The sequence below is a fragment of the Hyperolius riggenbachi genome, chromosome 7 (assembly GCF_040937935.1).
Source record: "Hyperolius riggenbachi isolate aHypRig1 chromosome 7, aHypRig1.pri, whole genome shotgun sequence".
NCBI lineage: Eukaryota > Metazoa > Chordata > Amphibia > Anura > Hyperoliidae > Hyperolius > Hyperolius riggenbachi.
This window is the reverse complement of record NC_090652.1, coordinates 248,398,644-248,425,499: the sequence shown is the minus strand read 5'-3', so window position 1 is coordinate 248,425,499 and position 26,856 is coordinate 248,398,644. Positions and strand designations below refer to the sequence as shown.

Below are 26,856 nucleotides of genomic sequence, written 5' to 3'. Positions count from 1 at the left end.
AAACTGCTGTCCAAGGGATGGACTCCCAATCCCTGCCAGGTGACAGTCCTTGCGTGTGTGTATGAGGTTTGAGGGAGAAAAAGTGTGTATATGTGTGTGTGTGTGTGTGTGTGTGTGTGTGTGTGTGTGTGTGTGTGTGTGTGTGTGTGTGTGTGTGTGTGTGTGTGTGTGTGTGTGTGTGTGTGTGTGTGTGTGTGTGTGTGTGTGTGTGTGTGTGTGTTTCCTTTTAAAGGGAACCTGAGGTGAGAGGGATATGGAAGCTGACATATTAATTTCCTTTTAAATAATACCAGTTGCCTGGCAGTCCACCTGATCCTGTGTTTCTAATATTTTTAGCCACAGACCCTGAACAAGCATGCAGTAGAACAGGTACTCTGACTCAGCTTTTATGGGATTAGCCATGTGCTCATTTAAAGGTTTATGCCAGAAGATCAACATGACTGCCAGGCAACTGACATTGTTTCCAAGGAAATAAATATGGCAGCCTCCATATCCCTCTCACCTGGAGTTCCCTTTACCCTTTATTATGAAATCAAGGCAGCAGCCCGATATGCCCCAGGGCCAGGTATAGACTACCCTCACTTATACATACAGTAAAATTTCAGTTACCCATAGCCCCAAATGAAAAATAAAGTGAATACAATTAGCAAAATCTTGGTGTTCAACAACCCCATTAAGTCACACAAGAAGCAGTTTTGAGGAGTATAAAAATAAAAGAATAATTTACCAACTCCCATTTATTTTAAGAGCTGCCAGGTTCTGACAGGTGAAAGCTAATCAGGTGTAAAGACTTCACATCCCATACCCTTAATGAAGGGAATTATTTATAGACGGGTAAACTTTGCTATCAACGGAGGATGTATGCAGACAGGAGAGGTTGGGAAAGACTGAGATGTCAACTTTATTTTCCAAAACGTTTTGAGAACATGCTGAACCTTTGATGTGCTGCCGCCCGACAGCAGGAAAGCTGGAGCATACAAATGGGTCAAACTACTGAAGTCCTCAAAACTTATTTATAACTAAAATTCAGTGCAGGGATGCATTCTGAATCATTAATGGTTCCGTCATGAAAGGATTGCTGTATCAAATACAGAGGATAGCAACGCTTTTAGCAAGAAAAAACTTCACACAGTCAAAGTAAACCTCTCACACAGAAAAATGATAAAAAAAATCTGCTGTAACTAAAGGTCACTAAAAAGTGACTAAAGTTGACTATTGTCAACGTTTCAGAGATAATACTGTATATGGTGGTTATCAAACATGTGAATAACTCAGGGATCAGTACCCAGGGACCATTCCTATACTGTTTATCTGGGACTTTGCAGTGGAAAAGATACTACTGTATATTATTGTGGCGTATAAGATTACTTTTTAACCCTTGAAAATCATCTGAAAGGTCAGGGGTCGTCTTATACGCCGGGTGTCATTGATGCCGGGTGATACGCCCTATCCTGTTATGGACTCTCAGATCTCGCTGCTGAGGACTGTAGGGAAGCGGCGCAGGTGAGCATGTGCGAGATCTGAGAGGCAGAGAAGGAGGTAAATAGGATACAAGTTGGGCCAGACGGGGGAAAGCGGCGTGTTTTATGGGCACAGCGCGATCTATTCTTCCATACCGCTCTGATAAACAGGTAGACAAAGTGAGCTGACCAATCCACTTAGGCAGAGGGAGAGTTGACCAATCCAACCAGTCAATTGCCTATATACTGTTATATACTGGGTACCACATACAGTACAGCACCAGTATCTGTTCATACATAGCACCAGTACATGGATGTTTGTTTAATTTTTATTTGGTGTGCATTAGAAGAGGAGTAGTCTTCTACGGCGAGTATATTCCAAACTTTATATTTTTCTGGAAAAGTTGGGGGGTCGTCTTATATGCCGGAATATACGGTACATCATAATGTCACCCAGAGAAGAAAAGTCCAGAACTTGTGAATAACAGTCAAGAGTTGCTTGTCACAGATTTGTTCTCTATAGCAAATAAGAGAACGTGCATGGCAAAAGGCGTTCTCCAATGCTTTGGACATCCGTCTTTAGGTGAGAACATTCAAGGAATGTCACTTGCAAACTCAAAGATTTTGTTGGCCTACATCCAAAGGTTTTCCCAACACAGCGATGGACGAACAAAGAGGTAGAGGGGAGGCTGGGGTCACTAGTGTTACTATTATTAGATGTATAGTCATTTCAATAACTGTCCCTTAGAAGAGTTCACAACATAATCTGTATCACAGGCTACATTCGCATTATAGTCAAAGGCCAATTTTTGAGGGAACCAATTAACCAAAATCGGTATGTTTTTTGGGATGTGGGGAAAAAAAACCCAGGTTATAGGGGACCACATTTAATATAGCTAAATGGGGCTGTCTTCAAAAAATTAAACAGTTTCCAAAAAGGTTTATCTTTTCAGCGGCTACACTAGTGAGAAATGTTGGACCAGTGGTACTGAGAGGGTGTTGCTGAGCAGTGTGAACAAGGTTTTCCCCTCTTTTAGTCATTTAATCCCTTCCTTGTGAAAATACAACATTACCTGTCTGTTTTACAGCCTCCCTCAGGCAGCGCAAGTTATTTTCTTTGCTTCAGTGCCCTCTCTGTCTCCACCTATGTGAAGGGCAAGTGAAGACATGCTATGTCCTCACTTCTGCCCTTCTAGTGTTGCCTATCTCGATAGGCCTATATAGAATTATTCCACAATGCAGCGGGCACCTCACTTACGGTTCATCCGCAACGGTAGTGGACGGCACTGCAAGTAACAGGGATCTCATATAGCAATAAATGTTTTTATACGGGGATAAGAAAGGATGTAGTATGCATTAGGCATTGTACTTATTTCACATACACTGTATTTAATTTTTCAAGTTTCAAACTTTAAAGTGGAAATCCAGCCATTGATTTAAAGTTAGATAGAATTTAAAGTTTGGACCTTCTATCAGGTTATATGGTTTCCCTTGGAGAATTGAGAAAAAGGAGAGCGACAAGTTCACCAAATCCCTAGTGGGTTGTCAATAAGAACATATGAGCTATGCTATCTAAAGGGGAAAATGGGGAAATCAGTTTCCAGCAATGACGTGAATGTCAATAGAAGATAAAGCAAGAGAAACTCTACCAAAGACAAAGCAGCAATAAGACCACTAGAGAGTCTAACATTTCCACTTTAAAATTCTAACCTTCACAAAATACCATCGTCAGCCTTCTTATGTTGCCTATAAAGACACATCTACAGCTTGCATCAATGGGGAAATCACTCTTAGTGCAAAAACTGAGAAGAATATGGATTTTTGTTTTTAAATAATTACCAGTTGCCTGTCTCTTCTGCTGATCCTGTGTCTCTAATACTTTCAAGCACAGCCCCTGAACAAGCATGCAGACCAGGTGCTCTGACTGAAGTCAGACTGGATTAACTTCATGCTTGTTTCAGGTCTGTAATTCAGCCACTACTGCAGTAGGACTGCCAGGCAAAAGGTATTTTTAAAAAGGAAACATCCATATGTTAAGTACAGAAGTATGGATCTATGGGAGAGGTTTGAAGAATTGATTTCAGTCCTAGTTTAAGAAATCCATTATGCCATATATGCTTTGCTTTCACCATTTGAGCCAAAGGAACTATAGTAACTGAAATGCAGAGACTGAACAAATCAGAACATACAGCTCTGTTCAGCTGCTGTGGCTTTTACAAATTGAGTCAGTAATTTACTGCTTGACTTTTAAGTATTATAGTATAAAAAAAACAATATAACAGACATGAAATTTTCTTCTTTGTGTTGGATTAGCAATAGCCAAGAACCAGACATAAAAATGTATAACTACAACATGAGGCTTGGACCCCAGCAAGTAGGAGAAGCCAGTGAGTATGGGACTGGAGCACAACAAGCATGATAAAACAGGCAGTGTGGGAATTGGAACACCATGGTTATGAAAAGTCAGGTGGTGTGGACACTGGACCGTGACAAGCATGAGAAGCAGGTATTGTGGAAAGGTTATGTCGAGTTGTGTCTTCCGTCTGTGTGAATATCTAGTCCCAAGTAATATGAGAAGCTAGGCAGTGTGAAGATCTGGCTTTAAGTATGAGATGTGGGATAGTTAAGTTCATGTCTCAACTAATATGAGAAGCTAGATAGTGTAAAGATCTGGCCCCAACAAGTATAAGAAGCTAGATAGTAAGGAGACAATCTCAAACTATGAGAAGCCAGGCAGCAACTCATACAGCCCTGAAAGCTGAAACCCAGACACGCCAAAAAACACCTTTCAATTTCAAGTCTCCAAACATAAGCTCTCAGGTTCAAGAAGAATTCAGACCATCACTCACCCTATTTTCAGCAGTGACATCTTCCCCCGATGAGTCTTTCTCATCATGTGCCTCTTTCACCGTTGGCATATGCTTCTTATGCGCTGGCTCTCTGGTTAACGTAGTATAGCCTATATGTTCATATATTGGATTAATGGTCATCTTGGCGATGTACTCTGCTGCCTTAGTCTCAATATATAGAGTAATCAAGCCATCCGTCACCAGGTCGTGGATGGATTCAAACCTCTTTTCTCCAACAAAATGTTTTCCATCATGGTAGAGCCTGAAGTTTCTGGTCTGATTTCCAAATCTGCCTCAAAATGAAGAAAAGGGGATATTTAGATATATGGGGGGAGGGTGTAATGGTATATGGAGGTGTGACATATACATGACACAATAGAAATCTTAGTTAGTAGACTTGTTTGTCCACATTTTGTCTGCTGTGTGTGAAACACCATCTTATGTACACTGTATGCATTGTATTTCATTTTCTTAGGAGAGTTCTGGAGTGACATTTTGATTATCGCCTAGACTGTCCACATATTCCGTCTGCTGCATCCAAAATAAACTCATTTTTAAAGTGATGCATTTGCATCTCCTTTGAAGTCTGCTGTAATGACATTTAAATATAATCAGCTGATGATACAGGAAACTTTCTGATGATTGCATACATTTAAAAAATGTCACCCTTTTTATAGAATAGGAGGGATATTGATTATTTTTGGATTAGAAGTTTCGGTAGCCCCAGGGTACATTGTCTCCTATAAGAACTAGCTCTCATATTCAGTAAGGGTCTTTCTCCGAAGGTGGGTTCCTGAGACAGAGAAAGTACCTGACCTGATCAGCTAACTCGTGCCCTTCCATGGCAGAAATGAGACATTTTATAAGCAAATGTCTTGTTGTGTGTCTGTCATTTTTACTTTTGTTTTTGTAAATATTTTTGTATATATTCTTTCTACGTTTGTTACATTTTTCGGGAATATTACAGGTGAAACTCAAAAAAAATTAGAATATCATGCAAAACCAATTTTATTTCAATTTAAAAGGTGAAACTAATATCTCTCTTTGCATGTAATGAGTCTATTTCATATATTTCAAGCCTTTATTTATTATAAATTTGATGATTATGACTTACAGCTTATAAAAACACCAAAATCAAAATCTCAGACTATTAGAATATTGTGAAAATGTTCAATATTCTAAGCGCAAAGTGTCAGCCTCTAATCAGCTAATTAATCCAAAACACCTACTTCATATATTAGTTTCACCTTTTAAGATAAATTACTGAAATAAATGGACTTTTGCACGGTATTCTAATTTGTCAAGTTTCACCTGTAAATCTCTATTTAATAAATTAGTCTTCTGAGTAATAAGCAGAGAATTTACATCTCCTATAAAGAGACTGCAGAGTGCTGTGTTACAGATTAGTGCCGAATTGTATGCTCTGTTTCATTGCTACTCGCGTGAGATTGCATTGTGTATATGGTGTTCCCCTAGTTTTGGCCTAGAGCCCATGGCTAACCCAAGATACGTGAACGACAGGCTGAGTGCGTGCAGCTCGACAGCAGTACTTGCCATAGACAGATCTCCTTTCAGTGCAGGAATCTGTGCGTTTATGGTGTCTCATAGATGCGTTAACGTACGACTGCTAGTGGTGGCTGAATTTTGCAAAGTGTTGTTGAGGGTGGCAGCCTTATTTTGTCTTAAATAAGGCTGTTCCTCCTCTCAGTTTGTTCAAAAAACATCAGGACCTGTCTCTGCAATCTTGCCGTGGGTACAGGTTCCTGATGGGGGTGCTCAGATCTTTTAGGTTTTTTTTTGAGAATGTCAATACTTTGAGGCTGAACGGAGGAACCCAACAAGTAAAGAAAAAATAAAGGACTACAAACTGATTTATACAAAAAAGTTCATCACATACATGGAAAACTTAATATGTCCAGCAGCAATTCATTAGAGATATTTTTACAGCACTAGAACTATGTCTTTTTTCAACCGCCTGCCTAGAATATGTTTCATGCTCTGACAATAAGCTCTTCTACTGCAGTTCATAAATACAGTGATTTGATGCAGTGCAAGCCCTCCACAGCCTTGTCATTTACTAGGAAGAGGCTATATAGGGAGCATTTTGGCTCTCGTGCCAACAATTACACTGAAACGCATCTGTTGCCAGAGTCTCGGCTAAATGGGACAGAATGGCACAAGGGTAAGTATTCTTTATTCCTGGCCGGAGGCCAAGAACTAACTCTTTGGTGTTTTACAAAGGAAGCTCTGTAGAAAGCTTGCTGAAAATCAAGAGGTTTTTACGAAAGACGTGTTGGCTGACAGCCTTAAGTGATGGCCTCAGCTCAAGAGGTTTTAATGTGAGATGGCCACAAGTAAAAGACTGGAATAAAAACATAATGGCCATTTCATTATAATGCATATTTCAAGACCCAGTACAAAGATAGTGCAAGACCATATGTAACACTTAATGTTTATCTGAAGTGACATGATGAAATAAGCATAGGTACATATAATACTAGCCCTAGTAAGAAATTCTCTGAAGTCCCTTTCTGTTTTCCAGTAGAACAAGATTTTTTTTTTTAATTGAGTTAACTATCTAAGCATTCCTCCTGCCTGGTATTCACCTACTGTCTAGAGAATGGTGAGCGGACAGTGTTGCTGTGCGTTACCACAGCATGTATATCAGCAGTGGTCTCCTAAAATAACCATGAGAGTTTACACAGTGCACATTGAGGTCGGTTTCACACTGGATACTAGCGGCAGCGGTGCGATGGGATGATCGCACCGCTAAAAATAGCCTTCAGGGATTTTGACATTAATTTGCAGTAATCCCCCCCTCTGGCTGAAAGCCAAAAAGGAAGTGAGGCTGTCTAGGGTTCACTTCCTGCAGCGGAAATGCGAATTGTGCGGAAGTGTATTAAAAAAATCAGCTTCTGCAAATGTGCAACGCAATGTTGACGCAAAAACAGTTTACAAAAAGCTTCGTTGCTATTGACTTATATGACTACCGGTCCACCGCACGTAGCCACGCAAGCTGGCCACCAATGCGCGGATTCCTGATGCCGACTGTGTGGTGAAAACGTCACTTTCGGCGCATCATATTGGCTAGGTATGAAAGGCCCATAGATTTTCCTGCCTTAGCGTTACCTTGCGGTAACGCAGCGAAAACAACCAAGTGTGAAAGGGGCCTAAGAGTAATGCTACATTCTGTGCAGCCTTACCACTCTCTCTGCAGGGTCCATTTTAAATACATGTAGAGAGCTTTAGAGAGGGAAAGAAATTACAGGAGAAATAGAAACATCAAAATACAATATAATCGAAAGCGACCATAATTTAGGTGTGCTGGAAATTGATAGTCATCGATCGGGTGTGCTCCTAGTTTTAGTGGGCAACCACAGTAACTAGTAAAACAACATAGTTATACAGGTAGTCCCCGACTTACAACCGCCCGTCATACAAAAGGCATTCTGTGTTTCCATGGGAACAAGTACCAACCTTTTTTTCTTTTTACAAATTGGACTTGTAGTTTTTGAGAAAGCCAATTTTAAAGAAAGCCGATTTTAAAAAACTCAAAGAAAATAAATGGCTTTAAACTTGTATAAACAGGTACAGAGGGCAGAGGTGACACAGAGGGGGACACTGGAGGCACAGAAGAGGTACAGGGGACAGAGATGGCACAATGTTCCAACTTAAGAACAGATTCAGGTTAAGAACAAACCTACAGTCCCTATCTCGTTCGTTAACCGGGGACTATCTGTAATAATAATAATAATAATAATAATAATAAATATTTGTATAGCACTTCTTTTCTCCTGTTGGGCTCAAAGCACTCAAGAGCTGCAGCCACTGTGAGGCCACCCTGCAGTGCTAGGAAGTCTTGCCAAAGGACTTACTGAATAGGTACTGCCCCTAGCCAGGATTAAAACCCTGGTCTCCCATGTCAAAGGCAGTGCCCTTAACCTGTACACTATCCAGCCACCATAATTATATATATAGGTGATGTCGAGGTGGCCAGGTGGGAAAAAAATAAAATATTCAAAGGGACAGTAGGTAATTAACTTACCTCCTGTAGTAACAACAGCGAATAAAAGCTTAAGGTAATTGAATGTTAAGTCCCTTATGTGCCAAACAATTCTGTTAACTTAAGCTTTTACTAGTTATACTCCTTTTTATATTTTGCTAATCCCATCCCCTAGACATCACCTATGCATATAATTGTTTTGAAAACACAGATGCAGAGAGCTGTCACCGGTCTGTGTGCAGCCTGCACTGTCTGATAAAGAGGGGGAGGGGGGGGGATTATGCCCCCCAGGACATAAATGAAACCCATTTTTTTCTAAACGCCACAAATTATCCTTTTTATGAGAAAGGGTTTCATTTCATTAGATAGCATTACGAAAGTAAAGTACACAAACTTGCAACACTTGTGTCATTAGTGAAATAAATGACAGTTCCGGCAATACGGTGTACAATCTGTACATTAAACACAGCTGTGATATGCATGCTAGAGCTAAGGCATGTTTGGTTACATACAGGAAGAGCACTAATCAAATACAACCAACAAAAACAAGCTTCGCTAATGAAACCACAAAACTTGTTTAGAATAACATAGTACATAACATTTTTTAAGCATATTAATGAATATAATGCAACACATGTTTAAAGGAAACCTGAAGTGAGAGGGATATGGAGGCTGACATTGTTGCCTGGCTGTCCCGCTGATCCTCTGCCTTTAATACTTTTAGCCATAGACCCTGAACAAGCACGCAGATCAGATTATCTGACCCAAGTCTGACCCAGTAAACTGCATGCTTGTTTCAGCAGTGTGATTCAGACAAACACGCCAACCAACTAAACAACCAACTCACTTAAATACTATGCGTACAAGCTAAATGACAAACTGCACAACATGTCTGTGTTCAAAAACAACAAAGTTGTTCAAAAGACTTGTGCACGCATTCCAACCTGCATGATAGTTGGTCAGACTGATCCGCCGGTTGGATCTGGCAACCAGTAATCAGTTGGTCTTAAGGTGGCCATACACTGGTCGATTTGCCATCAGATTCGACCAACAGATAGATCCTTCTCTGATCGAATCTGATCAGAGAGGGAGCGTATGGCCACCTTTACTGCAAACAGATTGTGAATCGATTTCAGCCTGAAACCGATCACAATCTGTGGAGCTGCCGCCCCCCCCTGCATACATTACTTGCTCCGGCCGGCATGAGTCCCCGCTGGCTTCTCCACTCCGGCCCCGCCACACTCCGGCTACTGAACTTCCTGTCCAGGGAAGGTTTAAACAGTAGAGGGCGCTCTACTGTTTAAACTTCCTGCCAGGACAGGAAGTTCTGAGTAGCTCTGGAGCCCGAGCGGAGAAGAAGACCAGGGGACTCGCGCCGGCTGGAGCAGGTAATGTATTACCGCTGTATTGCGTCGGTCGTCGGGAATTCGAACGCCGCTAACGACGCACTCCCGACCCGCCGGCGACCGAGAAAAACCTTCCGAACGGATGGGTCGACGGGAATCGACGGGAACGATCGATTTCGGACGGAAATCGATCGTTCTGTCAGCGGTGTGCGCGGCGATTTCACAGCAGTTTCGATCACTGTGATCGAAACGGCTTTATGTCGGCGGGAAAATCGTTAGGTGTATGGGCCCCTTTATGGTTGTTTGTCAACTGTGCACACACCCAACTAACAATGGGCAGATTGTTGGGACGTGTGCATGAGCCTTTAGCCAAAGACCCTAAACAACCATATGCAGGATGAGGGGTTTGACATTATTGTCAGATCTGGCAATGACAAGATTAGCTGCATTCCTGTTTCTGGTGTTATTCAGACACCACTGCAGCCAAATAGATCAGCAGGGTTGCCAGGAAACTGGTATTGTTTAACCTCCCTAGCGTTCTGGACGAGCCGAGCTCGTCCAGAGATGCCAGAGGTCACCGCTCAGGCCCCGCTGGGTCGATTTGAATAATTTTTTTTTAAAAACACACAGCAAGCACTTTGCTTGCTGCGTGTCCTACCTGCTCGTCGCTGCTCGACACTGATCCCCCACCCCCCGAGACCCTGTGCATTGCCTGGCCAATTAGTGCCAGGCAGCACTGAGGGGTGGATCGGGACTCCCTGTGACGTCGATGACGTCACTCCGTTCGTCGCCATGGCGACGGGGGAAGCCCTGAAGGAAATCCCGTTCAGAACGGGATTTCCGGATGGGTCTTTGCGCCGGCGGCGATCGGAGGGGTGGGAGGGACGCCGCAGGGAGGGGGGAATCATGTAGGCTAGCTACATGATAAAAAAAAATAAAAAAAATATGCACATAAAAAACGTTCCCGTGGCCGCAGAGCCGCAGGAATCAGAACGCCAGGAAGGTTAAAAGGAAAATAATAAGCAGAAGATTTGTATAGTGCTTTTCTCCTGTCGGACTCAAGAGCTGCAGCCACTGGGACGTGCTCAAGAGGCCACCCTGCAGTGTTAGGGAGTCTTGCCTTGAACTCTTTACTGAATAGTTACTGACCCTAGCCATGATTCCAACCCTGGTTCCCCATGTCAGAGGCAGTGCACTTAACCAGAAATATAGCAGCCTCCATATTCTTCTCACTTCAGTTGACCTTTAAAGCAAAAATCGGAAATGGATTAAAATAAAAAAAAAACACTTGCCTATGAAGAGGGAATGCTCTGGATCCTATAGAGCCTTCCCGGTCCTCTCACAGTGTCCTGGTTCCAGCACTGTCACTCCCATTCAAATCTACCGCTACGGGAGGCTTTGGAAGCCTGAGTGATCCAAGTATGGGCGGCTCCGTGCTGCGCATGCACAGGAGAGTGCGCTCACACAAGCGCAGTATAGAGCACCTGGGCTCCCAAAGCCTCACAGAGCAGTATTCAACCGATGGGTGATTAGAAACAGATGAGGGGGAATTAGACAGGTTAAACTGTCTAAATTTATACAGGGTGGATTTCTCTTTGTTTTCCTTCTGTACTGTACAAGGGTTCTAAGCGTGTAAGTGCTAGTCCACATGGATGGCTATGTGTTCAGCCACCCAGCAACTAGGTTGATGGCCACTCCATTGCTGGATAAGCAACTGAATGGGGTAATTCGCATGCGCAGTTGGGGAAGAACAGGTGGTGATTGAATAGCCGCACACAGAATATCTTTATATGTAAACTCTGGTGGGTATCTGCCGCCTTAGTCCTTAAAGGGAACCTTAACTGAGAGGGATACGGATGTTTCCATTTAAACAATACCAGTTGCTTGGCAGTCCTGCTGACTACAGTAGTGGCTGAATCATACGCCTGAAACAAGCATGCAGCTAATCCAGTGTGACTTCATGCTTGTTGAGGACCTGTGGCTGAAAGTATTAGAGACACAGGATCAGCAGGAGAGTCAGGCAACTGGTATGATTTCAAAATGAAAAATCCATATCCTTCTCAGTTTAGGTTCCCTTTAAGCAAAAATGGACATACCAACAGCTTTGAGGGCCCTTTTGCACTGAGAGCGATTTGCTTCAAAATCGTAAAACGCTAGCATTGCTACTTTAAAATAGGAATCGTGAAAACAATTTTCCACTATTGTGATTCGACTCTCTGTAAATAGCAATCGCTTTTTGGAGTGATGTTACCTGCGATTGAGCTTCATGTTAAAAGATAAATGCAAAATCACAATTGCACAACTAAACTGATGAAAAATCTGAATCACTTGCGTTTGAGTTTTCCTTTTGTTTGCTAGTGGAAGAGGACCCTAAGACTGCGTGGGTTTTATAAATGTTCCTCTGCTGCAGGTTTATGGAAGAGCGGTAAAAACACATAAGATTCAGTATTACTGACTGAAGAGTTTTTACAGTGTACTCCTCCTCACTTGAACGGAAATAATCAGTCATGGCAATGAGATTTTGCACTAGCATGACGAGAACAGTAAACAAATTTGGCAAAGCATCTGTTGAGATTTCAGATTATATATTTTTTCTGCAGCAAACAGATGTTTTCAAAGACTCCACATTTGGAGGTTTGATCTCCATTCCCCAGATAAGTTTTTATGCTATTTGTAAGGAAGTGGAGGACCGGCTGTGTACATTTCACATGAAAAGAAGCTTATTCTTTGAAAACTCATTGCAAACCAAACTTGCCAGCAAGCATGTGGAGGAAGGGAAACCATGGCAACCAGATAGCCCTACAACAATCAGTATCTTCTGTTAAGAAAGAACAGAAGGCTCTGAAACACTAACACCTACTTTTTCAGAACACTTAATTGTCTTCTTCCTACTCCTACCCTCCAACAGAACTCACAAGAAGATTCTAAAACGAAAAAATTACTGCAAGATTCTGGACTATGAACCTTATCTGTGCTGTATCATTCTTAACCTATTGCGGACCGACGCAGTTTAAATCTACGGCGAGCAGGTGGCACTGCGGTTCTGACCTGCAGTAAGCTCTACGTCCCATTCACTGCGCGCCCCCGCCGCCTCTATGATGGCAGAGCATTGTGAGCCGGGCAGGAGCTGTTTTCATTGGCTCCTGGCCCTGTCATTACTGTAAGCAAATCCCATTGGCTTACATTGAGTGACAGGGTCAGAAGCCAATGAAAGCGGCTCTTGACCGGCGCACAGCGCCCTGTCGTCATAGAGACGGCAGAGAGAGCAGCCTGCGGTGTGGACAGAGCAGCGTGACCAGCGGGAGCGACTGATTATTGCGGCGATTCGTCGGGATGCAGCGTTTTAGCGTACCAGCAGCCTCTGGTCCTTAAGGGGGCAGAGGCTGCTGGTACCGAAGTGGTTAAAGGACCACTATTGAGAAAAAAGTGGGCAGTTAAAATCTGACAGAACCAAAAGGTTTCAGTCCATCTCCTCATGGGGGATTCTCAGGGTTTTCTTTGTTTTCAGCAGCATTTCCTGAACAGCAGTTTAATTGCCAAAATAGTAAGATACGAGCCAGCCCCCTACTCACTTGCACATTATTTTGTCAGTTAGGCATTGCAACTGCTGTTCAGGAAATGCTGTTGAAAACCAAGAAAACTATGAGAATCCCCCATGAGGAGATGGACTGGCCCAAAACCTGTCGGTTCTGTCAGATTGTAACTGCCTACTTTTTCGCGATAGTGGTCCTTTAAGATAGATAAGCATGCAGGTCCATAGTCCAGAATCTTGCTGTACCTGAGATGATTCAAAAGTAGAAATTCATACATATCTGGGGCTTCCTCCACTCCCTTCGGCCTGATCGCTCCCTCACCGTCCCCCTATGCAATCCTCCCGGTAACTTTGGCCAGTCGGGGACTGTCGCCGCAGATCCAGTGTGACCACGCTCGCTCCCCCGTCGCGTTCCTGCAGGTGGGAGTGTTTTGCGCCTGTGCAGTAACACTGCGTAGGCGAGAGAGCTCTCAGTGGGTCGGCCACGCATGCGCAGTAAGCTCTGACTCCCGAAGTGACCGGCAGCCATAGCGGAGGATCCAGGAGTTGGAGGAGGATAGCGAGGGACAGATCAGGCAGAAGGGGTCTGGAGGAAGCCCCAGGTATGTATGAAGTTTTACTCTTGAATCATGTCCGGAATCCTTTAAAGGGGCACTGTAGTGACATACAGTTAGGGCCCATTCACACCAGAGCGTTTTGCAGACGATTTCGGCAAAACGCTCAAGCGCTAGCGCTTTTTAAAGCGCTAGTGCAATAATACCCTATGGGCCCGATCTCACTTGTCGCCAAACGCAAACGTGTAGCCTGTACCATTTTCTGGCGATCACATTTAGTGCTATAGAGGCGCTAAACGCGAAAAAATTGCCAAGTGTGAATGGCGATTTTTTTCGCGTTAATCGCCAAAAATCACCTCAACAAAACGCTAGCGTTTTGCAAGTGTGAATGGGGCCTAAGTGGTTAGATGCAAGCCTATTTGGTAGGGACCCTCTCCCTCTGTGTTCTTCTGCATCCCCATATATCCTCAGTGACACATCTGCTATACTTATCCCTACATGGTTTACATAACTATTTTGTGTGTCATTAAGGAACGTGATATTGTCCCTGTGTAACGTTTAATGCTGTGATGTCTCCCCTATATATTGTACAGAGCTGCATAATAGGTTAGGACTTTATAAAGTTTAACAAATTATAAGAATCATAATGTAAATTATACAGGATAGCTATTTTTATAGAAATTTTCCTGGTTTCTGCACCAGAAACACTACCTTATATGTATACATTGCTGTATATTGGTATGTAACGCCACCCTCCCAGTGATGTTTAGCCTAGGCTGTTTAGCTACACGAAACTCTCCTCCCAGAGCATCCTAGGAGACTAGGCATTATTTTCTCTGGATTTAGAATTTAGTAAAAAAACATTCCGCTAAATTGCATCTGACAGGAGTAAAGATGTCATCGCCTGTGATAAATTTTTGAATATAAATCATGGCGAGGAAAGATTTGAAACACTGACTTAATCCTTTATAAATGAATATTGTACCCAAAAAAAAAAAATAAAAAAAAAAAAATGTTATTCTCACTGTATACATTTAAAGGAAACATCCGAGAAAAAAAAAAAAAAAAAAAAGATCTACTTACCTGGGGCTCCCTCCAGCCCCTTGCAGCCGATGTGTCCCTCACCGCAGCTCCGGTGTCCCCCTCCGTTGCAGATGCCGACCTCACCAGGTTGGCATCTTCTGTGGCTGACGCTCCAGTGGCTGGGAGTGTTCTGCACAGGGGCAGTAGTTCTGCAGTGTGTCTACTTCCTGCTTTCACAGAAGCAGATATATTGTTAAGATCCTGTGTTTACAAATTAGCTGCCCTGCCATGGTAGTCAGCTGACACAACCAGAGATCAAATTTCAGTGGTGATAAGTCACAGATGAGGGGGAATTAGACAGGCTAACCTCTGTAAATACATACAGGGTGCATTTTTCTAGGTTTTCCTTCTGTCCTGTGCAAGAGTTCAAGTCCACTTTAACCAGTACACTATCCAGCCACTGATTAGTGGGGTGAGTCCACCCTTAGCTTTTGTTTACAAAAAGCGTTCTTGAGTTCAGGTACACCAACAACAAAACAGCAACAGCTGCAATAGTGGAGCAACTGTTAAATAGCTCCACACCACTTGCTACACCAACATATTTAAAAGTAGCTCTTTAATTCATGGACCTGACTCTTCAAAGATTCAGAAATCCTGATTTATTATTTTGAAATTCGGACTTTGCAATATGTGACTGGAAACTCACCTTTGCTATTGGTATAATCTTACTGGAAAGGAGCTAGAAATGCATTACCCTGTTTCAGTGCATCAGAAAGCTCATCAATCAAAACCTGCTGACCTATAAAACATTCATAATCCCGAATGGCCACAATCTCCTTCCAAGCTATACAACACTGTACAAAATGCACAGTTAAAGGACAACTGAAGCAAGAGGGATATGAAGGCTGCCATTTTTATTTCCTTTTAAACAATACCAGTTGCCTGGCTATCCTGCTGATCCTCTGCCTCTAATGCTGGGAATGCACGGGTCGTTTTTTTCCGCTTGATTCTCCCCTTGATCGATTTTGCAGCTCAATTCTCCACTCAATTTGCTTATCTTCCGCTCGTTTTTCTTATCTTTTTCCATTGACCTCTATCAGGAATCGAGCGGCAAAATGATTGAACGGGAGATCAGACATGTTGGAAATTATCTATCTAACCATCTATCTGCCGCAAAAAATGACCAGTGTATTCTCAGCATAATACTTTTAGCCATAGACCCTGATAAAGCATGTAGATCAAGTGTTTCTGACATAGTCGGTTACTGGTATTGTTTAAAAGAAAATAAATATGGCAGCCTACATATTCTTCTCACCTAAAGTGTTCTTTAACACATTTCATGCCTACTACTTAAAAGGACCACTATCACAAAAAAAAAAAAAAAAAAAAATGTTTACATCTTTTCAAAATTTTACAAATGAAAAGTATGTTTTTCCCAGAGTAAAATGAGCCATAAATTACTTTTCTCCTATGTTTCTGTCACTTACAGTAGGTAGTAGAAATTAGGGTTGGTTGCTGCATTCCGCGGAATTTTTAAATTCCACAATTCCGGCCGGAATTTGCCGATTCCGGTTCAGAAGCGACGAATTCCGTGGAACAAAAACGGATTTCCGCGGAATTCAAATTCCCCCCCCCCCCCTAACTGATTTCTGTCTAACAAGAAGTCTTTCTACTCAGTAGACTCCACTCCTTCATCCCTCACTCCTTCATCCCTCACTCCTTCATCCCTCACTCCTTCATCCCTCACTCCCTCACTCCCTCCTCCCTCCTCCCTCACTCCCTCCTCCCTCACTCCCTCCTTCCCTCCTACCTCACTCCCTCCTTCCGGGGAGGAGGATCTCGTCTTCCAGGGAATTATAGAATTTTAAAAGCCAACTTACAAACCTTGGCCGGGAATTGAATCCAGGTCTTGGCCGGGAATTGAACCCAGGTCTAGTGCTCGGTAGGTAGCTCACTATACCACCACCAACACTACATGCTGAAGCCAGCCTAGCATGTACCATTATGATATATCCAAGAAGACGATTCCCTTCTACAATTCCCTGGTAGACGAGACCCTCCTCCCTCCGGGAAGAAGGTAGGAGGGAGAAAAGGACATAGGGAACAGTGTATAGGGTCTATGGGCTACCATATAGCATAAGCAAGGTTCCATTTGCGATTATTTTAATTTTTCCGTCGGAATCCGGAATTCCGCGGAATATCGTAAAAATCCGGCGGAAATTTCATAGCGACAGAATTTAGACATGGCGGAATCCGCGAATTCCGGCGGATCGGAATTTGTTCGTTCCGATCATCCCTAGTACAAATCTGACAGAACAGACAGGTTTTGGACTAGTCGATCTTTTAAGATTTTCAGTATTTTTGTTTATTTTTTACTAAAGCTCTTCTTGGAAAGGATCTATTCAAAGATGCTGCCCAGCATCCCTACCTGTTTGCATCCTATTTAGCAGTTGGGCTGAGCAACTGCCATTCGCTAAATGCTTTTGAAAATCAAGAAAACCATGAGAACCCACCCCGAAGAAAATGGACTAGTCCAAAACCTGATAGCTCTATGATTTCTACTACCTACCATAAGTGACAGCTACATAGGAGAAAATAATTTATAGCTCATTTTACTCTGGGAGAAATGTATTTCTTAGTATAGGTTTAAATGTATTTTAAATTTTACATGTTTTCGCAATAGTGGTCCTTTAAGGCTCGTACACACAGTGGTGTGAAAAACTATTTGCCCCCTTCCTGATTTCTTATTCTTTTGCATGTTTGTCACACTTATATGTTTCTGCTCATCAAAAACCGTTAACTATTAGTCAAAGATAACATAATTGAACACAAAATGCAGTTTTAAATGATGGTTTTTATTAGTGAGAAAAAAACCTCAAAACCTACATGGCCCTGTGTGAAAAAGAAATTGCCCCCTGAACCTAATAACTGGTTGGGCCACCCTTAGCAGCAATAACTGCAATCACGTTTGCGATAACTTGCAACGAGTCTTTTACAGAGCTCTGGAGGAATTTTGGCCCACTCATCTTTGCAGAATTGTTGTAATTCAGCTTTATTTGAGGGTTTTCTAGCATGAACTGCCTTTTTAAGGTCATGCCACAACATCTCAATAGGATTCAGGTCAGGACTTTGACTAGGCCACTCCAAAGTCTTCATTTTGTTTTTCTTCAGTCATTCACAAGTTGATTTGCTGGTGTGTTTTGGGTTATTGTCCTGCTGCAGCACCCAAGATCGCTTCAGCTTGAGTTGACGAACAGATGGCCGGACATTCTCCTTCAGAATTTTTTGGTAGACAGCAAAATTCATGGTTCCATCTATCACAGAAAGCCTTCCAGGTCCTGAAACAGCAAAACAACCCCAGACAATCACACTACCACCACCATATTTTACTGTTGGTATGATGTTCTTTTGCTGAAATGCTGTGTTACTTCTACGCCAGATGTAACGGGACACACACCTTCCAAAAAGTTCAACTTTTGTCTCCTCGGTCCACAAGGTATTTTACTAAAAGTCTTGGCAATCATTGAGATTTTTTTTTTTAGCAAAATTGAGATGAGCCTTAAAGAGACACTTAAGCCAGAAAGAAAAAATTATTTTTACTCACCTGGGGCTTCTACCAGCCCCCTGCAGCAGTCCTGTGCCCTCGCAGCCACTCACTAATCCTCTGGTCCCCCGCTGCCAGCTAGTTTCGTTTTTGCCGACAGGCCCGTCAGGACTGGCCACGCGTAGCTTTTTCCGCATTCCCGACTGTAATTAGCGCTACTGCGGGCCGCGACACGTACAAAAATACGCGTTGCCGCATTACGCACGCATAGATATGCGGCAACGCGTATTTTTGTACGCGCTGCGGTCCGCAATAGCGCTAATTAGTCAGGAATGCGGAAAAAGCTACGCATGGCCAGTCCTGACGGGCCTATCGGCAAAAACGAAACTAGCTGGCAGCGGGGGACTAGAGGATTAGTGAGTGACTACGAGGGCACAGGACTGCTGCAGGGGGCTGGTAGAAGCCCCAGGTGAGTAAAACTTTTTTTTTTCTGGCTTAAGGTTCACTTTAATGTTTTTTGCTTAAAAGTGGTTTGCGCCTTGGATATCTGCCATGCAGGCCATTTTTGCCCAGTCTCTTTCTTATGGTGGAGTCGTGAACACTGACCTTAAATGAGGCAAGTGAGGCCTGCAGTTCTTTAGATGTTGTCCTGGGGTCTTTTGTGGCCTCTCGGATGAGTTTTCTCTGCGCTCTTGGGGTAATTTTGGTCGGCCGGCCACTCCTGGGAAGGTTCATCACTGTTCCATGTTTTTGCCATTTGTGGATAATGGCTCTCACTGTGGTTCGCTGGAGTCCCAAAGCTTTAGAAATGACTTTATAACCTCTACCAGACTGATAGATCTCAATTACTTTTGTTCTCATTTGTTCCTGAATTTCTTTGGATCTTGGCATGATGTCTAGCTTTTGAGGTGCTTTTGGTCTACTTCTCTGTGTCAGATAGCTCCTATTTAAGTGATTTCTTCATTAGAATAGGTGTGGCAGTAATCAGGCCTGGGGGTGACTACAGAAATTGAACTCAGGTGTGATAAACCACAGGTAAGTTATTTTTTAACAAGGGGGGCAATCACTTTTTCACACAGGGCCATGTAGATTTGGAGTTTTTTTTCTCACTAAATAATAAAAACCATCATTTAAAACTGCATTTTGTTGTTTAATTATGTTATCTTTGACTAATAGTTAACGGTTTTTGATGAGCAGAAACATTTAAGTGTGACAAACATGCAAAAGAATAGGAAATCAGGAAGGGGGCAAATAGTTTTTCACACCACTGTACATGCAAATTTCCACCCAAATATCATCCAAACCTGGTCTGTTGGGCGATAATTGGGCATGTGAACGTGTGATAAACTAGACGAGCGACTGATAACAAGTGGTTTGCCCAATCCAACAGGCGGTTTGACTCACATGGCTGACTTGCAGTTAGCCACGTGTGTACATTGTACTTATTTTGAATGCATCCATATCGTGCAGTCCCTCATTCCGATTGCGCGCGCAGTATGCAAGTGATTTGGCCGTTCAGTTGGCTGGTACGCGGAAAATAAAAGTCGTGGAAAAGTTGCATGAGTGTATGAGCCTTTAGTCATACTAATTCGAGCCAATGAGAGACTCAAAACATGCTAACTGCCCATTGTGTGCTCAGTTCCTCAGTGGGGTTGCGAGATAATCTCGAGTAGTAGATACGGTCACCCAGAGTTTTATGCACCTCTGACAGACAGTCATATCTGTCTTGAATGACCACTCCCCCTCCCATATCAGCAGCTCAGATTATTAGGTTATCATTGTTTTCAGGAGTTCTATTGCTTCAAACTGTTCCTTAGTAAGGTTACTCTTGTATTCTAAATGTTGTTTTGGAAATTTGTTGAATTCAATGGTCACGCATTTATTGAAGGTCACAAATGGATCCCTGCTATGTGGTGGGGTTGAACGTGGACCTGTGGTGATGAGTTTATCTAATATCTTATTGCACAATGGCCTCGATTCATCAAAGGCTGTTCGATTAAAAAAAAAAAAAGTTGTTAAAATACAGCATTCAGCATTTTAGAATTTTTTTTGTTAATTCATCAATATTTTCACAGGTGCGGTAGAAGTTTGGTAATTTACCAAAGCCCATTCACAAAGTAACAGCAGAGCAGTGTGAGTTGTCTCTTTTGCTACAAACTGTTTGTGCAGAGACAGCATTACAATAGTAAGAGGCATCCCCACATCTTTAAATGTGCATGTTTGTTATACTGCCTCTGCTCAATATGAATTTGTCCATTAGTCTTTCTTTACATTTATTTAGTTGCCACAGCTTAGAAGAACTTCCAGGAGATAGTACACATGACATGCTCAGGCGATTTCCCCACTAGCTCCTCTGCATCTCTGCCTGGGGGGTAGGAAAGCTAGACCCGCCGGAGGAGCCAGTGGGTCCTATCAGATGCGATCATCCAGACTTGCAGGAGATGGGCTGTTTCTATTGGCTCCCTGCTTCTGTCAATAATGGGGATATCCACACCAAAGACATCTGAAGCTGGTTTTCACCACCACAGAGCACCGGTGAAGATCAAACATGAAACTTGGCTTTACCGCATTCTGTAACCTTGATGAATTGACATTTACTGACATGTGTTGAGGTATTTACCGCACAAGTCTGTAATTTACCTCACTGCTCTGTAATTTCAGCTTTTCATGCAGTAACAGCCTTGATGAATTGACATTTTCCTATATGCTCTGTTAACTCTGTTTTCAGCATTACCGAATGCAGCAATGCTTGATGAATGGAGGCCAAAGTCTCAGTATCATCTGGCAGGTTAGTGACAAATGGAATAGAGGGTTTCACTGTTTTCTGTCCCTTGAGTTCGAAAAATCTAGTCAATGCCAACTTTATTGTGAATCTTTGAGTGTCTCCGAATAATTGATAAGGATCTGGCTTCATTGTAGGGCAAAAGACCACTTTACTTACGGTAAAGTCTTTTCCAGTAGTCATGAGGACAGCACCCCTGGATGAGACTTGTCTCCCTCCCCACTGTGGACAGGAAACTGTTAAAAGAAGAATTTGCATAAGCAATAGGCAGCCACATATAAGATACTACACCTGCCACAGTACCTCAGTTAATAAAAAGATGACACGGACATTTAATGATGCTTACACAAACTTATTTCTCTTTCCTACCCAAATAAGGGCGGGTTGCAGGGGTGCTGTCCTCATGACTACTGGAAAAGACTTTACCGTAAGTAAAGTGGTCTTTCCCAGAACGTCATTTCGGACAGCACCCCTGGATGAGACGATATACAAGAGTTAAAACCTTAGGGTGGGACCACAGCTTGCAAAACTTTCCTTCTGAAGGATAAACCTGCAGAGACAGATACATTAAGGCGATAGTGCTTTACAAATGTATTGTGACTTGACCAGGTCGCAGCTCTGCAAATCTGATCTATAGAGGCCCCTGCCCTCTCTGCCCAAGAAGTCGAAATTCCTCTTGTGGAATGAGCCATGATAGAATTGAATTGCTCCCCCTGTGTCTGATATGCTAATGAAATAGCCCAAACAAATGTATAATCTGTGTAGGATTTAATTAAGGAAGATTTCTCCCAATTAATGATCCAACCTAAATCTTGTAGTAAGACTATTGTCGTAACAATCTGATCTCTTACCGAATTGGGAGATGTCCCCCAAAACAGAAAATCAAGGTAACCCAAAATGTTAACCTTTCAATGTCTAAGTGTAGCCAGAACCCCAGACATTACCTTCATAAACAACCCTGGAGCTGAGGATAATCCGAAGGGCAAAGCATTAAACTGATACATTCTTACCTCTTCCTCCATCTGGATGGCAAACCTTAAGTATTATTGAGAAGTCAGATGTATCGGTAATTGAAGATACGCATCTTTTCAGTCTAGAAAGGCTAGGAAATCGTCCTTCTGTAAGAGATGAATAATAGATCAAATCCATCCTGAATTTTCTGTATTTTACCTTCTGGTTTAGACTCTTTAAATTTAGTATGAACTGATAATTTCCCTGTAGCTCCTTTACTAGAAAAAACACAGGGCAATAGAATCCCTGTCCTCTGACATTTCGGTACTTCTCGAATTACCCTTTTTTTCTAAACAGGGAAAGGACTTTCGATTGTAGGGCTGAAAACTTTATTTGGTCCTGCAAGCGGGGAGTAATGCAAAAGCTCTTAAAAGGAGGCTGGCTAAACTCTATTCTGTATCCCTCCAAAAAAAAAAAAAAAAAACACCTTAAAGGCTCTTTCCCACTAAGACGTTGCGTTAGATGCGACGCTAAGGTCACATAACGTGCCCCCAACGCAATGCATGTGAGCTTTGAAGTTGTATGCTATTTAGAGCCACGTTATGCATCTCCTGATGGGTCTGTGATGCGTACTTTTTGACGCATACTATCGGACGAAAACGGCGCATGCGGCAAAAGACTGGAGAGCACGTGATCGGAAAACTCCGCATCACGTGGTCCTGCCAGCCAATAAGCGGCCGCTCCAGGAAGTTAACACTGCAGTGCATATTAATTAGTCATGTGGCTGGCCACAACAGCGGACTCTCCCCTCTCCTGCAAGAAAAAACAAAAAACACACATTATTGAGCATATGCAAACAGTCTAATGCGGCTAAAACCGTGTATAACGCACAGCATGATGCACTTTCTTTAAACGTCCAGCGTTACAGTGTAACACAACGTGGGCACTGTGAACAGCCCATTGATTTTTCATTACTGTGAGCTGGGCTGCGTTACAAGCTGCTCTAACCTGCGCCTGTAACGTCCCATTAGGAAAGAAGCCTAAATAACCAATATTTTGTGCACTGTAGTTGCCATGTTTTGAAATTTGCAATTCTCCATCTCACTGGAATACTAGCGTCATTGCTTATCTGACTTCTTGGTAAAAGTGAAGTTGGACTTAGGGCCGGTTCACATTACAAACGCGGACGGCCACGCATGTGGAACGCAACGCGTACGAACGCAACGCGTACGAACGCACGCCATCCGCGTTTGCATGCGTTGCGTGGCTAATCCCATCACTGAAAAGTGAATGGGACAGCCGCGCGTTTTTGCTAAATCTGCGTGCAGCATGCGTTCCCGGACCGCACAGGTCCGGAACGCATGCAGTGTGAACATCAGACAGTGCACTCTATGCACTGTCTGATGTCGTGCGTGTTGGCCTTCTGCACGCGTTTCCAAAACGCAGCTGGAAACGTGTGCAGTCTGAACAGGCCCTTAGGCTTCTGTGACTTGTAGAGAGCCCATCTCCTGCCCTTAGAGGACTAGGGATCTGACTTATTCTTAGATGGAGGGACAAAAGGACCATTTACTTTGAAAAGGTCCTTTCTTAAAGGAATACTATCGATACCCAAGTGTTCTAAAATGACAATGTAGAAATAATGTCTAAGTTGCTGTGTAAACATTTTCCTACCTTTCATGTTAAATATCAGAGGCAAAAGCTGTAATTTACTGAGGGTAGGATTAGCTATATTGGGACAAATCAATTGCAGAAGGGGTATCTACTTCAATGCACAGCCAGAGTTGCATATCGGACTACAGAAAGCAAATATCAAACTCACTCTGAAAGCAAAAAAAAAAAACAGTATGAAAAGCTGTAACAATTAGTTACATTTCCTCTGCTCTCTACAGACACTTCAGTCCGAAACAGGACACAGAAGTTGCAGCTGTTCTCTGTCACACACAGTTACACAGAGTTATCTGATCAAGTGTGAGGGGAATTTCCCCTCTCCTCATGGCTCAGAGTCAGTTTTGTCAGTAAAGTTTGAAAGCATTTTGATAACAGTAAACAAAGAGGTTGCTACTAAAATGTATACACCAGTACTTAGCAACACTTCCCAAACAATTCCTGTGTCAATTGAAAATATGTGAATCGATAGAATTCCTTTAACAGGAACACTTTTTTTTTTTTTTTTTTTTTTTTAAATGTGTGTCTGCCGTTCTGTCTAGAGGGTTGTCTGACTCAAACAGCAGACCCCCTTCACAAGGTACACCACATAACTTGATTTTGAAGAATTGTCATCATTCCAAGTTTTTACTCATACACCTCTTCTGGCTGAATTAACTAATGCCGTAGTTCTGGCCATAAGTTTAACCGTATCATCTGAAGCGTCCACTAGATAATTGGAAGCATTCCAAACTTTAGGGAAATCATTCAAAATTTCCCAGAAATCCTCAAAAAAGTAGGTCAGTTTTGTTTGATACCCTTGAAAAATATGGATCCAATTTAGGCGGGGTTCCCCAAAACCCTGATCTTCAGGAGAAAACATTTAGATAATGATCTGGGCCAAAAAAAAAAAAAAAAAAAAAAAAAAAAAAAAAAACTTTTCCTAGATTATCCCACTCCTTAATCCTAATCTTAAGAGTAGAATGGACTGGAATAAGCCGAGAATGAGGATCCGCCAAACTCTCATACATTTGATCCAAAGGTGTCAAAGATTTCTGCTCAGACTTAATACCTATTAGTAAGTCTTTCATTAATTCAGGGGAAAAAAAACATTGCGGTTAGGGCTCTTTTCCACTATGAAATGCGATCGCAACCGCATTTGCGATCCCAATCGCACTTCAATTTCCACTATGCGATTGCGCTACTATACTTATAGTACAGCTCAATTGCATACAATGCAGGAGGATGACGATTGTGCTTTGTCCAAATCGCATCGCAATCAGATTGCACTAATGGAAATTGCTGCTGCAGTTTCCATTAGTTTAACGTACCTCGTGATCAGAATCAAATCGTAACTCGCAGAGTAATGAAAAAAAGGCCCTTAGTCAGTTTTACTCAAATCTTTCTCCTAGTCTGATACATTTTCTCTGTGCAGAGAGAGTTACTGTAAAGGAGGCAGCCCCAGCATTCCTTTACATGTGCATTTTTGCTTAAATTGCCTCTCCTTGCCCTGAATCTGTCTAGTTCTTTTAAACAATCTATTTAATTGCTGCAGCTTCGAAGAACTTCAAGAATGTTACACATGCAGGCTTTCTGATGTGAAATTTATCTGAAAACAGGTACCCAAGGGGTTAAAAACACAGCCTGGGTATTCTGAGATGCAGTTTGTTCTGCTCTCACTGCAGCTGCCTGGGAGGTCTGTCTCTCCATTAGCTTGCCTGTTATTGCTGGCTTATCGCCTTCTCTAAACAGCCAGGGTTTCTCTGCTCACATTTGCCTGCTTTAATTTTTATGAATTAACCTTCAGTGACCTGTGTTGTGATAATCTCCGCACAAGTTGTTAATTTCCCGCACCTGCTCAGGAATTATAGATTTTCATGCGGACACAGGTTTTATGAATGCACACTTTACTAAATGGTGGGTAAAGTCAGCTGTTTTGAGCATTACCGCATGCAGGAATGCTCAATAAATAGAGGCCTATGTCTCTTGGAAGCAGGAGGCATAGTTACAGGTGCAGACAACATAGGAGATGATGGATTAGCTATAACAGGTAGATCAGCCATAGCAGTACTAGTCCCAGGCCCATCTGAAGCAGCTGAGGCGGTAGAAGCAATAGCAGAATCTTTAATTCCCTATTGCTGTGGACCTTCTCTGTACAATACTGGCACAATTTCCATTCAGAGTTGCCAATCCATGCTGACTGGACTGAGTAGAAGATTTTTCAGACTTTTCAACCTTCTCAGTCTTACCGTATGTCTTTTGGGGTATAAAACATAATAAACGATAGCCAGCCATTAGACAAATCCCTCTATACATAACATACATCCAGCCAAGCAGAAGAAACATAATCACATCTACTTGCCAGAGAGGGATCCTGGGCAGATTCAGCAGATTGTGCAGGAGCTGACCCAGAGGCGTCCTCCATGATCCCAGCCACAAACCAGAGTGCATCATGGACTCTACAAACTTATACCTGTGCTGCTGATTTGATGCAGCTGATCCAATTATGCATGCGGCCCCTGCCGGCTAAGCATATGCTTAATCAGCTTCTTACCTTAAGGAATCAGCTGTATGCCGATTCCTAATCACCGCCGCGGCCCCTGCCGCCCGGCTCAGACTTCAGATCACGCGGGACGCCAGCGTGTGACTACCTCCGGTTCAACCGGAAGTGAACTCTCTCCAATGCACGCACATGCGCGCATAAAGTTGCTGCCTCCGATGGAAAAGCCTCCTCCACGCTGCAGGGCTCCGACTGTTCACTCAACAGTGCTGCTTGGAGCCCTGGAAAACGCTGCCCCTGCCGCATGACATGGATGGCACTCCTGGAGACCTCTCCCATGCATCCCGTCCGGGACAGGAAACTAAACTGAGGTACTGTGGCAGGTGTAGTATCTTATATGTGGCTGCCTATTGCTTATGCAAATTCTTCTTTTAACAGTTTCCTGTCCACAGTGGGGAGGGAGACAAGTCTCATCCAGGGGTGCGGTCCGAAATGACGTTCTGGGAAAAATTAGTCCATTTTCTAGAACCGTTCTCTCATGTGTATTTAGTACACGTTTTAACAGATTAAAAATTGTACTTAATTACTCAGTTCTTCAGCCCTATACCCTTCCTAGCACCTTTTCAACTTTATTCTGTTCCACTTTATTCTGTTCCACAGAGCTACAC

At 42.7% G+C, this 26,856-nt stretch overlaps 1 protein-coding gene across 1 annotated transcript in view; it reads right to left on the bottom strand.

Moving 5' to 3' along the window:
- Nucleotides 1-26,856, bottom strand: part of CHN1 (chimerin 1) — a 160,084-nt gene that overhangs the window by 63,533 nt on the left and 69,695 nt on the right. The window contains exon 7 of the mRNA XM_068247020.1: nucleotides 4,310-4,598. Within this exon, the coding sequence (XP_068103121.1) occupies nucleotides 4,310-4,598 (289 nt within the window). The remainder of the gene's footprint in view (nucleotides 1-4,309; nucleotides 4,599-26,856) is intronic.